Genomic DNA, 17,963 nt, shown 5'->3' with positions numbered 1-17,963 from the left:
GCCGCCTAGTTTGCCTAATGGTTGCACCAGTCTTGCTTATGATTCATTTCATGTAATCTGAGACCAACACTAAAATGCTTAATGTTTCTTTAACCATTAGACTGTTGAAACATCTTTTCCTCCTGTGGCATAATTATAAATGTTTCAGACTCTAGCCTCTCAATTATCTGTCAGCAAGACGAGATTAATTCATTTTCCAACTTTGTAATCAGGAAAGAGGTCTAATCTTCTTCCATATTCATAATATTTCGCTCTCTCATTCTTTCCCCCTAGCATCTTCTGTTTCTCCTGAAGACTTCATACAGAGCACACCCCAGCTAATCCTCTCCTTGAGCAGCTTGTATTTTGGATTAGGTCAAAGACTCAGGTGCAGGTTTTCCAGACAGCCTGCTCTTCCCCTACATTAACACAAGTGAGGCTCTTCTGTCGCTAGTATGTTCTCAGCTGCCCCTGTTCAAGTTGGGTTCTCAAGTGCAGACTCTTCACAGAAGGCGAGTCTCCCTATTGTACATAGGGCTCTAACACCCATGATGGCACCCCTGTTCACACACACTAGTGGAGTGCCATGGCCCTGCTCACAGAAATAGCCAACAGAGCTAGCCAGGCCAGGAAGAAAAAGTGCATGTTATACACCATCCTGGGACAGAAGCTTCAATTGCACCATATGCCAAGCAGGATGCCCAGCTGAGACAGCCACAATGCCTTCTGGAGGCTCCTGCTACAGCATTTCAACCACATCCGTTCAACACCAACCATGGCTTTAAGCCATGATGTAGTACTAGTGCTGGGATGAAAGATGACTACCAGTTCCATAATGGAGTAAGATGTTCTATGGCTCAGAGGAAAAACTATGATTGTTCCTTGAATTTAAAACAAAAATATAAAGGAGAAGAGCACTCCAGCACTGAGTGTTATTAAAAGGTTTCAGGTACAGTATTGAAGTGTCAGTGGTAGAGTGTAAACACATTCCAGCAATAAGGCTATGAAGCAAGATGAAAATAATTAGTGGTGGTAGAGCAGCTTTGTTTCAATCAATTCCAAGCCAACATGCCAAGAATTTTACTTATGTTGCATATATTGAAAGAAAAACCTGTCTCAACACTTAAGACAATTTACAGGATTCCTGTTCTGATCTTGAAAATTGGGGTGAGGAGGATTTATATAAGTTAATGAATAGATCTTTACCTACTTGTAAGATTTCAGCTCCGGGCAAAAATAAGCTAATTTCAGCAATCAGTTCTTAGAGGTGACTGGTTTCTATAAATTCAGTCAGACTGAGCCAACATTTTAATCTAGTAGAAGCATGCTATAGTTTTCTTGGCAAAAGATTTATTCTAAACTTGTGTCTTATAGGACAATTCACATTCTGTTACAAAAAGGAATTACTACTTGCACTGAAATAGATTTCTATTCTTCCCTTAGAGGTTCTTCCACCCCTTTTAGAAAAGATCTATTTAAAGTCTGATTTTAAGGTGGGTAGAGATTAAGCGATTGCTGCAGCATCTTGCTATTGTCTTTGTTTCTATAGAAAGTACACACTCTAGAATGAAAGACCAGTAGCTTTAAGATAACATGAAATGCTGAAGTGGATGAAAACAAGTTTTTATTCTTAATCTCTGCTAATATGGCTATGGAGTTTGGCCAGGGAGAGGGCAAGGAATAAGGCTATTATGTGTACACCCACCCTTCTTTTGAAGTCTGCTAGCTCTCCTGGTTTACTGAAAATATTCTAGCATGTATTTGTGGCAGATACAAGGTTACATACTGCAATCCGTGTTATCAGTTACATTCTTGCATATCTTCAGTAAACCAGAAAGTGCGGGGAGGTGTGTGTGGGGTAATTTAATTTCATTTTAAGGAGTTAAAACTCGTGCTTAATTACAAGTGAATTTGAATCCTCCCTACCATCTGGTAGTGGGGACATTCTATACAAATTCATAATTTCAACTGCCTATTCTGAAGGAAGAAGTTTCTTTTTCAGCAACATATTCATCAATGTCCCATTGTTGGTTATAAACCAGGACTAGGTGAGGTCCCTTAAATCAGAATTAAAAGGTGTCTGTTTCTAGATTTCAAAAATTGGCAATAAGTGTACAAATCTGGAAGAAGCTTGTTTCTTTTTATGTTTGCAGTTAAACTTTTAAAGTCATCCAAATCTGAGATCATATGGATAGGTTCTGGTCAATTTACAGATTTATGTTCAGATTTCAGAAGCTCATTTCTGGCATTGAGTGTTTTTGTAGTACCCCTACAAAAGTGGTCACTCATTTGATTGGCTGAAGTAGGAAATACCAACATGCAGAATGTTAAACATTGCTAGTTTTTGCAGTTGTCTGTGCTATATGGAAAGTCAGCCATCTAGGGAAGAGTCAGAACTCTCTCAGAATCTTGATGAGCCCCAACACAGAGCAGTGACTTGGGTTAGTTACAAGATGCACACTGTGCATATGCAGATGTCAAAATCCCTGATGTAGTTTCCTAAAGTGGTAGGATAGGACTTCCATTTCACTCTGAAGAAACTTCCAGTAGGCCCAGTGTGTTAACAGTTTGTAAAAGTTTCAGGGCTTTTAAAATTTCGCAGCTTAGTTGTGTTGTCTTGGCTCTTTAAATTAGTTGAAATCCATGATTGTTACAAGTCCTTCCATGACCCCCATACAATTATTTAAGTCTTTTCTTACTTGATCATTGAAGAGATGTGAGGATTAAGAATCTACTATCCATAAAGCTTTTTACTGTTCTTATGAGAAGGTCCATTTTATTGTAAACCAGAGTCATGTTAGAGTTTCTCATGAGAAAGCTGGGTTTGCAGCAAGACAAGCTCTGATGTCATCAATGAGCCTATTTTCAAGTCACTGTACCTCTGGGCTTGAAGCATATAGAACTGTGATAAAGAAATTTTGACCAATGCAATATGAGGGAAAAAATTAAAGTTGTATTTAATTAATGAGTACTGTAACAGGCTATACTATTATGGTCACCATTTTCAAAAGACTGATAAATTTTGTAGAAAGTAGGTCTTATGAGGTATCATTTGAAAATTCGTGATCTGCTGAATATCATTATCTCATTATCCTGTTAAAATGTGTAGCCACACTATATGTGAAGTTATAAGATTCTACTGTAGAATATAGAAATAGAAATTACCACATCTAAGTCAAACGCAAACAGCTTAATGGGACTAAATTGGGGAGAGGGGCAAAGAACCTCTATCCAAGAATATTAAAGGAATTGGAACATGAAATTGCAAGCCCAATAGCAAGGATTTTTAAAAATCTAAACTCAGGGGTCAGACCCTCTGACTGGAGAATTGCTAATATAGTTCCTATTTTTAAGTAAGGGGAAAAAGTGATCCAGGAAACTACAGGCCTATTAGTTTAACCTCAACTGTATGCAAAAAGTCTTGGAACCAATTTTGAAAGAGAAAGTAGTCAAGGACAGAGGTAAACAGTAATTGGGACAAAATACAACATAATTTTACAAAAGTTGGATCATGCCAGACCAACCTGGTCTTATTTGAGAAGATAACTGACTTTTTAGACAAAGGAAGTGCAATAAATCTAATCTACCTGGATTTCAGTAAGGCATTTGATACAGTTCCACATGGGAAATTACTAGTTAAATTGGAGAAGATGGCAATTAATATGAGAATTGAAAGGTGGATAAGGACCTTGTTAAAGAGGTGACTACAACGGGTCATACTGAAAGGTGAACTAACAGGCTGAAGATAGGTTACTAGTGGAGTTCCTCCAGGATCAGTCTTGGGACCAATCTTATTTAACATTTTTATTACTGACCTTGGCACAAAAAGTGAGTGTGCTAATCAAGTTTGCAGATGACAAAGTTGGAGGACTGGAATATTATACAGAAGATCTGGGTGACCTTGTAAACTGGAGTAATAGAATGGGGATGAAATTTAATAGTACAAAGTTATTGATTTAGGGACCAACAACAAGAATTTTTGCTGTAAGCTGGGGATGTATCAGTTGGAAGGAACATGGGAGGAGAAAGACCTGCGTGTGTTGATCACAGGAGGACTATGAGCTGTCAATTTGATGCGGCTGAAAAAGGAAGATGAATTCAAACTGGAACAAGTACAGAGAAGAGCTACTAAGATGATCCAAGGAATGGAAAACCTATTTTATGAAAGGAGAATTAAGGAGCTTGGTTTGTTTAGCCTAGCCAAAAGGTGTCTGAGGGGAGATAGGATTGCTCTTCATAAATACATCAGGGGGATAAATACCAGGGAGGGAGAGGAGTTAAGTTAAGTACCAATGTGGACACAAGAACAAGTGGCCATAAACTGGCCATCAACAAGTTAGGCTCAAAATTGGATGAGATCAGAAGAATGAAGTTCTGGAACAGCTTGCTAAGGGAAACAGTGGGGGCAAAACACATAACTGGCTTCAAGACAGAGCTTCGTAAGTTTATGGAGGGGATGGTATGACTAGATTGCCTACAATGACACATGGACCATTGATGACTTCCAGTAGCAAATATCCCAAATGCTGGAGATGGGACACTAAATGGGCAGGATTCTGAGTTACGACATAGAATTCCATCCCAGATATCAGTCTAATGGGTCTTGCCCATATACTCAGGGTCTAACTGATGATCATATATGGGGTCCAGAAGGAATTTTCCACCAGGTTAGACTGGCTGAGACTCTGGGGGTTTCTCACCTTCCTCTGCAGCATGGGGCATGGATCACTCACAGGTTTAAAGCAGTATAAATGGTTAGTTCTCTGTAACTTGAAGTCTTTAAATCACAATTTGATGACTTCAGTAACCCAGCCAGAGGTTATTTCAAGAGCAGGTGAGGTTCTGTGGCCTGCAGTGTGCAGGAGGTCAGACTAGATGATCATGATGGTCCCTTCTGGCCTTAAGGTCTATAAGTCTAGGTTACTGAAATATGTTACGCAGAATTACAACACCCAGAAAGCAGTTTTTCAGAGACAAGGACACACTAGCACTCCAGACAGGTGTTAAAGGGCAATCACCTACTTAAGCAGCCATCCTCCAGCTAAAGGAAGGTATAGACAAGAAATTTACATTTCATTACAAGGATTATTCAAACCTCATGTCCACAACAGACTGTCACCATGACTGAGCAAGGATGTTTTAGCACAAGAAATTGAATTATAAAAAGGGAGGAAAACACTTGATTTCACCTCTCCTCATCCCATCTCTCTGCTCATGACATCTTTTAAGTTCACTTAGTTTAAGTTAGTAATATGCAAGCTAATACCTCTTAATTTTCTTTGTAACCAATCCTGACTTATGCATCAATACTTGTAATCACTTAAATTCTCTGTTTTATCTTAACAATAAGAAAAGTAGATGTTTGGATTAAGTTGTATGGGAAACTATTTGGGATTGCAAAGATGGTGTATATATCATTTTCCTTTGATGAAATGGACTTTGTGAGCTTGCATTGTTCAGTAGCATGCTGAACAGTACAAAAATGCACATTTCTGATAGACAAAGCTGGAATTAAAAATTTGTGGGTGTCACCCTGCAGCTAAATTCATGAGTGACTGGTCAGAGTGCTCATGTACTTAGCTTGGAGTGAATTTGCATGCTGAAGGCTGTGTGAGCAGGTCAGGAGTGGATGTTCTGACAGCAAAAATGTGTAAAAGGCACCCCAGGTTACAGAATTAAGAGGACACAGCCATTCAACAGTCCAGACACTGGGTAATGTCACAAATACTCATAGTTAGGGATCAAATGTCTTATTTATCTTGACTTTAAATTGTATCAGGTACCTCATGTATTTTAGATTCATAGTGCTTTGAGTCAAGTGTTTATTTCTGGAACAATGGAAAGCTAACGATTTATCAGATTTAGTTTGACTTTGAATTAACAAGAGTTTATTGATATTTCTGTTGGAAAACTAATTAACCTTCTGACTCCCTTAAATGAATTGCAGTGATAACATACACACCTGGTGGAAGACCTAATATAGCTATAGCATAAGACTACCACTACCAGTTGACTGGCCTCTCAGAGTATGTCTACACTGCAACTGGGAGTGAGCCTCTCAACCCAAGTACAAAGCAATAGCCATTCACAGTCTTTGTTTATCTGATAGCTGACTTGTGTCCATTTACCCTCTTGCGTAGTGACTGTCCAGTTTGGCCAATGTACATAGCAGAGAGGCATATCAGGAATGGCAATGTACAAAAATCTGTAGGAGAACACTTCAACCTCCCTGGCCACACAATAGCAGATGTAAAGGTAGCCATCTTACAGCAAAAAAACTTCAGGACCAGACTCCAAAGAGAAACTGCTGAGCTCCAGTTCATTTGCAAATTTGACACCATCAGATCAGGATTAAACAGACTGTGAATGGCTATCCAACTACAGAAGCAGTTTCTCCTCCCTTGGTGTTCACACCTCAACTGCTAGCAGAGCACCTCCCGCTCCCTGATTGAACTAACCCCGTTATCTCCATACTGATTTATACCTGCCTCTGGAGATTTCCATTACTTGCATCTGAAGAAGTGAGGTTCTTACCCACAAAAGCTTATGCTCCCAATACTTCTGTTAGTCTCAAAGGTGCCACAGGACCCTCTATAGCTTTTTAGAGATTCAGACTAACACAGCTACCCCTCTGATACTTAACCCAAGTACACTGACTCACTATGGACATTGGGCTTGAGTTCAGGATCTCAAACCCACCCAATCCCTTAAGCTTGAGCTGCAACATGCACACTGGTATTTTTAGTGCCATAGCTTGAGTTCTGCTAACATGAGTCTACCCAGGCTTGTAGGTCACCTCATATCTTGAGATAAGTCTCCACAAAGTGAATCTCTCTGGTTTTATCTAGCAACTTTTTATTGTGTGTGGGTGTTGGAGGGGGGGGGGAAATCTTAGATTAAGATGTATTATAATGTGGATGGATAAACTAGCTACAAGTCAAAGTTTGTACATCATGGATATCTAGTAGAGAAGCAAGTGTGCTATTACAGATTAAGGCAACAGAGCTTTTTTATGTTTTGAAATCTTAACAGCTTTTCTCATTTGCAATCTTTTTTGTACACCCAATATTTGTATAATTATGTTAATATACCAGTCATCTACATAGACTTAATGAAGTCAATTTACCCAAATAATATTAAGTTTCGTGTTACTGTTGCCTATTTAGCTTCTTAAAATTTTGCAAAAGAAGAAAACTACTTAAGAAATTGCTTCAGTAATCAGTTTTGCTGTCATTGCTACAGTCACATTCAGCCATGACTTTAGTGATACTGACTTAAGTGAATGACATGACAATGACATCTCACCAATGATGCAAGTGTCATCGGTATTGTCAAGTGCCTAAAAGAAAAACCATTTATACTGGGAATATGCAATTTTCTGTTTTCAATCTAAACTGGACTAGAATTCTATCATGCACCATGTCAACTTACAAACTCTGTACTTCTGTTTCATAGAGTTAAAGGTCAGAAGGGATAATCAAATCTGACCTTGTGTCTATCATATGCCACTAAGTTTCACCACAATCTGATATGAACCCCAAAGGCTTCAGTTAGACCAAAGCATTTCAGTCCCAGAAGACTAAACTGGTGTGCCATGGGCAGAGAACAGGAAAGACCAAGGTACTACACTCATGTATGAGGTCCCTGCAATGGTGACATTTGCCTAGGTGATCCCAGCAGGCAAACTATGCCCCATACAACAGAGGAAAGTGAAAAAAAACCCAAGGTCTCTAGCAATGCGACCTGGGGGAAATTCCTTCCCAACCCCAAATCAAGCAATTAGCATGACCTTGAGCATGTGAGCAAGAAACCCCAGCCAGACATTCTAGAAACAGGATTCTCCGTACCACTTCAGAGCAGGGCCAGATTAGGAATGTGCCTAGGGCCAATTCATTGGGGAGGCCTCAGAGGGTTTCCCAACCTGAGTGGTGCTAAGACCCCATGCACAAGTTATGTGTTTTCCTAGATGTACAATTGATTAAAAGATTCCTTTCTGACCCCTGCAGGTGACTTGTTAAAGCCCTGAAGCATAAGATTTGGTTAGTCATGGTCTCAAATCCCCCAGGCTGCTGGAAAAGGCAGGACCCCTAGAATTACTGTCCAATTTAGTGTAGTGCATTGTTTTATGACAAAGAATTTGCTGACTTATTTGGACAAATGCAGGGATTTGAACAGCAAACACCTTTGCAAATATTTGAGGATGCTAAACAAGCTTCACTTGCCAGTAGTTTTGGATGGCAGCCTAATCCTTAGAGATGCTGAACATCCTCAATTTATTTACTTCACTGGGGATTGCAGGTGCTCAAATACCTCAGGATTAGGTTCCTATTGAGCTTCACAACTCTCCCCCGCCCCTCCCTCCCCCACAAGCTGGTCATTTATTCCCCATTTCCTGACAGGAATGCTGGAAGTGGTCCTTAATTTGTACACTTAAAATGTGTGCTTGAAGGGCCAGCATGTCGTGCTTACTGTAAGGCATTTGAGCTGTGGCTTGAATTTCGACTTCTAATACACAGGAAGATGAATCAGCAAAAGAATTTATCCTAGATGGAAAACAAATTAAGATTTATTGGATACCAGTGAGCACAATTCCAGAAGGAAATAAATTTGGGGCAAGAATACATATCTTCATGTGTTTTATACAGCACTTGGTACAATGGGGCCCTGATCCTGAAGCACCTCTGTTGTACCATAATATTTTTATGGTATCTATTACATGCAGAACTCCATATTTACTGCAGTTTCAGGTAATTTAGCTTCTGAAGCACTACAATTCACGTAACTGAGGGATTACAACTCAAACTATCTGAATAAATTTGGAATTAGCATAACGTGACTGATGGAATACCTGGACTACCACTCCCTATTGGCAGATACACATTTTCTAAGGAAATTCAATGAGCAGCAAACAACTCAGTTAAGGCAAAAGTTACCATGGGTCTCAAAATGATTCTAAATGAAAATATAATATGCCTTCAGTCCCAAAGCACTGATACCACAGGGAAATGCAGCCATATATTGGATAAAGGACAGCAACCAATTAGTGCATATCATGCTTCACAGCAATGAAGGGAGGGGAGTAGAGAAAGTTTTAGCTTGAGACATGAGGCAAACTTCTGTTTGAAACAAAGTCTTGGTAACTATTACATACAGCGGGCAGCACTTTCAAGAGGTCACTTAAAATGGAGTGCTGTCGATTAATCGCAGTTAACTCACGATTAATTCAAAATTTTAATCTCACTGTTAAACAATAAAATACCAATTGAAATTCAATATTTTGGATTTTCTCTACATTTTCATATATATTGTATTCTGTGTTGTAATTAAAATCAAAGTGTATATTTTATTACAAATATTTGCACTGTAAAAATGATGTAGTATTTTTCAATGCACCTCATAAAAGTACTGTAGTGCAATCTGTTGTGAAAATGCAATTTACAAATGTAGATTTGTGTTATGTAACTGCACTCAAAAACAAAACCATGCAAAACTTCAGAGCCTACAAGTCTACTCAGTCCTCCTTGTTCAGCCAAACAAGTTTGTTTACATTGACAGGAGATAATTCTGTCCTCTTATTTACATCAGAAAGTGAGAACAGGTATTTGCATGGTAGTTTTGTAGCTGGCATTGCAAGGTATTTAAGTGCCAGATAAGCTAAACGTTCATATGCCCCTTCATACTTAAGCCACCATTCCAGAGGACATGCTTCCATGCTGATGACACTCATTTAAAAAAAAAGAATGTGTTAATTAAATTTGTGACTGAACTCCTTGGGGGAGAATTGTAGGTCTCCTATTCTGTTTTACCCACATTCTGCTATATAGTTCATGTTATAGCAGTCTCGGATGATGGCCCAGCACATTCATTTTAAGAACACTTTCGCTGCAGATTTGACAAAATGCAAAGAAGGTACCAATGTGAGATTTCCAAAAATAGCTACAGCACTCGACCCAAGGTTTAAGAATCTGAAGTGCTTTCCAAAATCTGAGGGGAACAAAGTATGGAGCATGCTTTCAGAAATCTTCAAAGAGCAACATTCTGATGCAGAAACTACAGAACTTGAACCACCAAAAAAGAAAATCAACCTTCTGCTGGCGGTATCCGACTCAGATCATGAAAATGAACATGCATCGGTTGCACTGGTTTGGATTGTTATTGAGCAGAACCCATCATCAGCATGGACGCATGTCCCCTGGAATGGTGTTTGAAGCATGAAGGGACATATGAGTACTTAGTTCATCTGGCACATAAATATCTTGCAACACCAGCTACAACAGCGCCATGAGCACACGTGTTCTCACTTTCAGGTGACATTGTAAACAAGAAGTGGGCAGCATTAACTTGTTTGTCTGAGTGATTGGCTGAACAAGAAGTAGGACTGAGTGGACTTACAGGTGCTACAATTTTACATTGTTTTATTTTAAATGTAATTCTACATTTGTAAGTTCAACTTTTATGATAGAGATTGCACCTCAGTACTTGTATTAGGTGAATTGAAAAACATTTTTTTACAGTGCAAATACTTGTAATCAAAAATAAATACAAAGTGAGCACTGCACACTTTGTATTCTGTATTGTAATTGAAATCAATATATTTGAAAATGTAGAAAACATCCACAAATATTTAAATAAATGATATTCTATTGTTTAACAGTGTGATTAATCACAGTTAAGGGCTGTCAAGTGATTAAAAAAAATTCTTAAAAGGTCATTTTTTCAGAGTTTACAAGCAAATACTGGTATCTGCATTAGCATTTTTTAAATAAGCTTAGTTTGATGCTGGCGTTCTCTCTGAAATATAAGAGACCTTTTCATTGAACCGTATAGTTCTCTTAATGCATTCCTAATAAAGGAATAAGTCACTGGTAGTAACTGTTGCTTTGTAGAGCATTTAATTGCACTAAAAGAAAAAACCTCTAGTACAGACAGCCTTGTCTTTGTTCTTCTGCAGACTAAAGACTGAGAAAGTCCAAGGTTTTAACCCCTCTTATTTTATTCGATAGTCATTGGTAGTACTTTGGATTGTTGGTCAGATGGTCTTGCATGCTTTTACCACTACTGTCATGTTGCTGAGGATAACAGATTTGATTTTACAGTGCTCAGCTATTAATTTAAAAGCAACAATATGGGGCCAGCACCCTCCTCCCAACATACATTAATAGCCATAGAAGATAAGAACAGAACTGTGGCTTCTGGGCTTTCTGCTCAAGTCATCGTTTCCAGCTAGAGGCTTGCTGGGGAGGGGGAAGAAGGTGGGAGTTCATTTCAATGAGATTTGATCTCAACTCCTGGCTGACAGCTATTTCCACACTGACTGCCAGGAGATTCCCACTTTAGGCCATGCGTCCCAGTCAGACTCCTTGGCTTCATCCTTGCAGTAATCCCCAGTCAGAACTGAGCTCTGGACTCTTTCCTGAGTAAAAAATGGTTTGAGCATTGGCCTGCTAAACCCAGGGTTATGAGTTCAATCCTTGAGGGGGCCACTTAGGTATCTGGGGCAAAATCAGTACTTGGTCCTGCTAGTGAAGGCAGGGGGCTGGACTCTATGACCTTTCAAGGTCCCTTCCAGTTCTAGGAGATAGGATCTCTCCATTAATTTATGTGGGTTTCCATTCAATTTTAATTTATAAATATCCCATTTACTCTACATGTAATTACTAGTTACCTGCATTAGCAGTTTTCAACACATAATAGTTCTCCCGTTTTCCTTAATTGAAGTCAGATGCTCTTTTCAAGCTGATGTTAGCTAGGGAAAAAAGCCTGTGGTTTCCTCCTGTGACAGTGTTTTATCTGGCTTCTACAACAGGAAGTATAAATTTACAGCAACGTTTTGGAAACGGATAACCTTGGAATACTCTTCAAGAGTCGTTTTCTTAAATGCTAATTTATAGGGCTGGATAAAATCAAACCAGCAATGAGGTAATATTTTGTCTTGCTAGATAAATTGAAAAATTAGTTCGAGAAGAGCACATGAAAAACCCTGCAAATACCCCATGAAGTAAAATGGCATAAATTATTTCCATTGTTCAAGAGTATGGAGGTTTTTAAAACAGCACCTCGAATTTAAGGTTTTATAAGCCTGACAAGAAAAAATTGTCTAGTTTATAGATATACTGTGACTATTAGCAGGGGCAAAATGAATTTTTCTAATTTACCTACTTAGAAACTGGGTTGGAACAAGATTAGCCTACAATATTATTAAAACCACACATCTGTAGATTCTGCTTATTCACTGCAGAAAAGTGGTTCATGGTGGTTTTCAGATGCTATTTTGGGACTACTAACAGTTATCCCTGAAGCTAAAGTCACAGTTTTATACCAAGTGGTCTCCATACCCACATTTGGGTGCATATGTTTCCCCTAAAGTTTATAGTCTTTCCCCTGGGATCTTCAAATTTCCAACATAGATTATATGCACTCCTTACTGATTAAAAAAATAAAAAAATGCTGAGGAAGAATTAACTTGTATCATCAGGGCTGGCTCCAGGCACCAGCTTAACAAGCAGGTGCTTGGGGTGGCTAAGGGAGAGGGGTGGCACCTGCAGCAATTCTGGAGCGGCAGGTCCCTCACTCCCTCTAGGAGCGAAGGACCTGCAGTGGCTTTTTTTTTGCGCTTTGGGTAGCAGAAATGCTGGAGCCGGCCCTGTGTATTATAATACATTATTTGGACTGTCAGAGGCTGGTTTGGCATGCCAGGAACCAGTGCAGGATCAGTTTTAACAGTATTGCAACCATCAATAGTAACGAACCTCACTTTCCAAGGAATCTAATCTCAGTCATTCTTTAAGAATTCAGTGTGTAACAAAATAAGAAGTGTTCTTTAAGATATTTGTACAAGAAACAACAATTGCTTTGTATCAGAGTGGATAAAAGGCTTATTTAAATAGCATTATGTCCTAATCACAACTGCAAACAGAAGTCAATTCTCAAAGAACCTCTGATATGTACCCATAATATGCATGTTTTCATGCATTTTCTACCAAGTCCATCAACAGACCTTGTTGATTTATTATGCATGACAGCATTTAATGGTTTAAATAAGAAAGCAGCAACCAAATTCATTCATGAATTTCTTAGTTACCTACGTAGAAAATGCTAATGCTATTTGGTTAGTCAAAGCTATGATTATGAGAAACAGTCCTGATGTATTTAAATACATTAGGCAATTGGGCAGCAAGAGAATGGATGGATTATTGAAGACCAGGAACAGAATAATTGAGACACTGGATCAGATCAGGACTTCATGCAGTCGACTATCCTGTGTCTTGCATTGTTCAGTACCAGATGCTTCAGAGAAGCAGGCAAGAAAACCTGCAGTAGGGCAGGGATAAATAACTGCCATGTGGAAAAAGCTCTTCCTAACTCGGTTGGAGAATAGCCTATACCTTGAAGCATGAGTGTCCATCTCTTCCAGCCTCAAGTTCTTGTCCATATAAGTGTTTTTTATAATCCCATTAAGCTCTTTGCTACAAAATGTAATTGAAGCCATGAGTTCCACAGGCTATCGTGTTCTCTCTAGACAATATAGATTTTATAGCTTTATTTTTACTGAAGTGGTTCAGATCTAATTCCATCACTGGTACTAAAACAGCTTTAGTGTGATCAAAAGGAAATAGTTTCCCTAAAGTTTTCAGGCAACCTTTGAGGAGTAGCTCAGTACCATAATCACGTAAAGCTAAGTTCAGACTGAAATTAAATGAAATATAACATTAAAATAGATTTATCAAAGTGTTAAATCAATAGAAGAGGGTCTTTGAATATACATCTTTTCTTGACATCCCAGTGGGCAGCAGTCATACAACATATTGCATTCACAACATAATGCAGGACAATATTAAAAAAAAGGCCATGAACAGCAATTTATATTATTTTACATAAATACAGATTCATAACTGGGATTTAAAAAATTGAATAAGACTGTGTGAATGCTTCTTTCAATGGAATGGAAAAGTCCCCCCACTGTTTGGAAGTGCAGTGCCAAAAGTATATTGCATCTAAAAGACTTTTATTTCAATATTTCAGATCTACAAACAAGCTTCATTATGAAATTCAACTATAAGTTATCCATTGATTGACTGGCATGAAGGCAAACTGCAATCTGGTCATTTGAGACTCTAGAATTATGTAGAAAACAGCTACAGTCAAGTTCAGTGTTCAGGCAAAACCTTCTCTGAATGATTCAAAGTGAATAGTTAACGAGTCTACAATCCAGCATACATGCTTCCATTCAACTTTCACAAGTGTATGAAGAGTACCCTACTAGTAGAACAGGAATCTCCAGATCTGAACATAAAAAAGCCCAGGTAACAGGAATTTATCAGCCATTCTGATCTGGAGTTTTAATTAAGTTGAGATCAGAATGAGTGAAACAACTGCCATCAAGTTTAAAAAAGTGGGATTAGGAAACCACTGGTAATATTTATGAAAGAATGGGCTTGTTCCCAAAAAGCTCTCCTAAGCAAACAGATCTTAAGTATTTACTCTGCTAGAAAAAGGAATGGGGCCTTCAGAAGCAAAAGCTTGTCCTAAATACAGTGCGTGGCAATCCATACAGCACAACCAGCATTCCACTCAACAGTTAGTGTTTTTAGAGTAAATGAAAGGAAACGTTCCTTTACTGACTATCACCACATAAACATGGGGACTAAACCAATCAGAAAACTCAAGCTATTCTTTTTCTGTGCATAGTTGGGATTTTTAGCTATTGTAAAAACCATTAGTGAGAGGGGAAAACATCACCTGTCAAAAGTAGTTTCTTCTCTTCCAAATGATAGCATTGGTATTTTTGTCCAAAATATGTGGAAAGGTCAGCAGACAAAAACGATGCATCCCTTTCATTAAGTCAAGAGTGCTATGACTAGCAGTGTTTTACAAAGAATAGGTTTTAACAGGAATGAAAGATTTCAGCTTGTTACCGGCATCTCATGAATGCTGATCATGTACCTTGATATTGGTCATATATTGAATAATGACACTCAAGTCAGAGTAGTTTCAACTCCACATTCACCCCATCTCTTCCCCCCCACCCCCGCCGCCCCTTCCCCAACACCTTTCCCATCCTTCAACTAGCAGTAGAGTTGACGAACAGGTTTACATTTATAAAATCAGTTTCTAAACAAAAATTTTTAAAAAGTGTAGAGCAATGCAAATCATGTAACTTTCACACCAGAAGGCGTAGTGAATTATGTTATAAACCTACTGCTGAGAATCCCACCATTTCTTTGGCAGAAGTCTGCTGCAAAGTGGGGACTAAACATTGGTCTGAAATGATCAGATGTGCACATTATCTTTACTGATTGCTCAATTTGCTTACAACATTAAGACAGCAAATAAGCAAGCTTGTTGCCAGTTGCAAAAGTTCTGACAAACATCTTTCTCTCCATATATGTCACACACAAATAATTTCAGATATCTAAATACGCTTCCATTAGCATAGCAAGTAGATTCAAAACTATCCAAAATATGAATCAAACCATTCATTCAGCTACCTTGAATTGAGGCAGTGGTTCAAGAACTAAAATAGCTATAAATATGGCTCAATACAGCAATGATGCATGGGGTGTTTCTTTGCGCAATCCTTACTAGATGGGCAATGACTTGTTAAAAAGCTCTATGGACTCAGGCCCTAACTGCTGTAAGTGTTCAGTAGTTACCTTAAAGCTACACATTATTGGCTAAAGTGGTCAATTTTCCCCTGACAAAAAGCTACGCCGTTCCTGTGAAGCTATAAAACACAACTGCCATAAAGGAACAATGACTTTAGAAATCATTACACCTAAACTTCACATTCCCACAAACTAGTTGATCTAGGAGGTTACAGCTGAAGGTTTTTCTTTTTACCTTTTCTTGAGTCCTCTTTTCTTTCAGTGCTAATATAAGTTTCCCAATTGCATTGAGAGGAAGCTCTGAGAAATAGGAGAAGTGATATTTATGCACTAGATTATCCATAATTAAAGTGAGCTAGACAATTCTTCTCTTTAGGGCACTGTTAAATAAGCTCCCCAGGCTGGAATTTGAAATGTGAATGCATCTTTTCTATCTTCTTGTAAAGAATGGTAGTCCTTAGTCTTGTGCACACCCTTTTCTGCAGTGCAACTGGCATTAACCGGAAGATCAAATGCAGTGTCTACAACAAATGACCAGTGTTAAAATGCCACAAGGACAGCATGAGCAGGGCAGAATGCAAGTCACTTCTCCGGCAGTGATCTGACAATTCTATTTCTAGTAAGACTATTCTGCTGCAGCTATTAGATAGCTGGTGACTTTCCCACCCCCCTCACTACAGAAGTTAAATCTTAATTCCTTTTAAAGCTTGTTTAGCTCCAGTAAATAGTTGGCTGTTTCTAGCATATCCCCTCCTCCCCCCTAGCTGCATTTCATCAACTGCAAGGTCTGATTTCACTTTTGTTCCTCAGAGAATCTGGTTATTTATCAGTCTCAAAATCCACACGTGTTACTTTAATCTCCATTTTCTAATATGGAACTGCTGGATGTCACAAATGCTGGTTATAATGCATAACAATTTAAGCTCATATAAAGCTTAGGCTGCAACTAGCACCTTCACTTTGAGTAAAACTTGCAATCATATTTTCTTTCACATTACTGTATTCACCTTCCTCCCAAACCCTTCAAATATATAAATTTGATCAGATGAGTAGCAGCATTCTTCTGGCTTTTATGGGAATGTCAAAAACGGTGAAAGATTTTTCAGTTGAATATCTTAAATAGAATTCTCTGCTTTTAGAATTACAGAAGATTTCTGCTAGAAGAGACAAAATCCTTGTAATGCTGAAGGGAGGGGTTAGGTGCTAATTAAATCCTGTAGTCTTTACTCAGAACACTCTACCGTCAATGGGAATTTACTGGGCAAAATCCTTTTAGTCCTTATTCAAGTAAACTTTGATAATTCCTTGGGCTTCAAGTAAAGACTAGGATTTTGGCAGTAGCAATTCAGCAACCAAGGACTAATTAACCAGAAATATTAGGCCTTCTGCAAACTGAAGGACGGTTACAGAATATAAGAACTGATTCCTTTATTGTGTGAATATCAATAGAAATTGATCCATTTGACAGAAATATTTTGCTATTTCTATGGCTATGTCTACACCACCCCCGTAAATCCAGGTCTGGGGGATTCTGCCTGTGGACTCCAAGTGTTTCCAAGCCCACGCATGAGCATCCACACTGCATTGTAAACCTGGGCTTACAAATGCTGGATCCAGGTCTCACAAATCATGCTAGTGCATCCATACTGCACTACACAGACCTTCTGACTTAGATCTGTGGCTTGATCTGCTTCCACACTGCAAAATGACAGCATTTGGACCACAATCTGAGTGGGACTTGGGCTCAGACACCCCTCTAGGTGGATCATAGAACCTAGGTCCTGAGTGCTTGCTGATCTGAGTGAGGCAGATGTACAGCAGGGCCGGCGCTTCCATTTAGGCGACCTAGGCGGTGGCCTAGGGCACCAGGATTTGGGGGAGGGGGGGGGTTTTGCTGCCATTGGGAACCATTCGGGCGTGGGGGGTCCTTCCGCGCTCCAGGTCTTCGGCAACAATTCTGTGGTGGGTCCTTCACTCGCACTGGGACCCGCTGTCGAAGTGCCCCGAAGACCGGGAGCGCGGAAGGACCCCCCCGCCGCAGAATTGCCGATGACAACCGGGAGCGCAGCAGGACCCCTGCCTAGGGCACCAAAAACCCTGGCGCCGCTCCTGATTGACACTAGAGGGATTTGGGCTTAAATCTGAGTCCGGGTGTACAATTCAACGTAGACATACCCTAGGCAGGCCTTCCTGGAAGGTCTTCTCTTTATTAGGTTATATAGTTAGATTTTTCTATTATTAGCATTGCCATAGCACCTAGAATCACCAGTCATGGACCAGGATCAAACTGTGCTAGCTACAGAATATTGTAGTTTGTTTTCAAGGTTAATCCAGCCATAGGCACAGACTCCATGGGTGGAACTCCTACAGAAAAGAAAA

The 17,963-nt window shown here is 39.2% G+C and overlaps 1 protein-coding gene across 2 annotated transcripts in view; it reads right to left on the bottom strand.

The window, feature by feature from the left end:
* ATP2C1 (ATPase secretory pathway Ca2+ transporting 1) overlaps positions 1-16,163 on the bottom strand; it is a 116,918-nt gene extending 100,755 nt beyond the window's left edge. The window contains exon 1 of one of the 2 annotated variants that reach the window (XM_034760906.1): positions 15,820-16,163. In XM_034760906.1, the coding sequence (XP_034616797.1) occupies positions 15,820-15,927 (108 nt within the window). In that variant the 5' untranslated portion in view covers positions 15,928-16,163. The remainder of the gene's footprint in view (positions 1-15,819) is intronic. The other variant, XM_034760904.1, reaches the window with a different exon arrangement.
* Between the last annotated feature and the right edge of the window lie 1,800 nt (positions 16,164-17,963).

The sequence above is a fragment of the Trachemys scripta genome, chromosome 2 (genome assembly GCF_013100865.1).
Source record: "Trachemys scripta elegans isolate TJP31775 chromosome 2, CAS_Tse_1.0, whole genome shotgun sequence".
Classification (NCBI taxonomy): domain Eukaryota; kingdom Metazoa; phylum Chordata; order Testudines; family Emydidae; genus Trachemys; species Trachemys scripta.
This window is presented reverse-complemented; position numbering and strand designations above follow the sequence as displayed.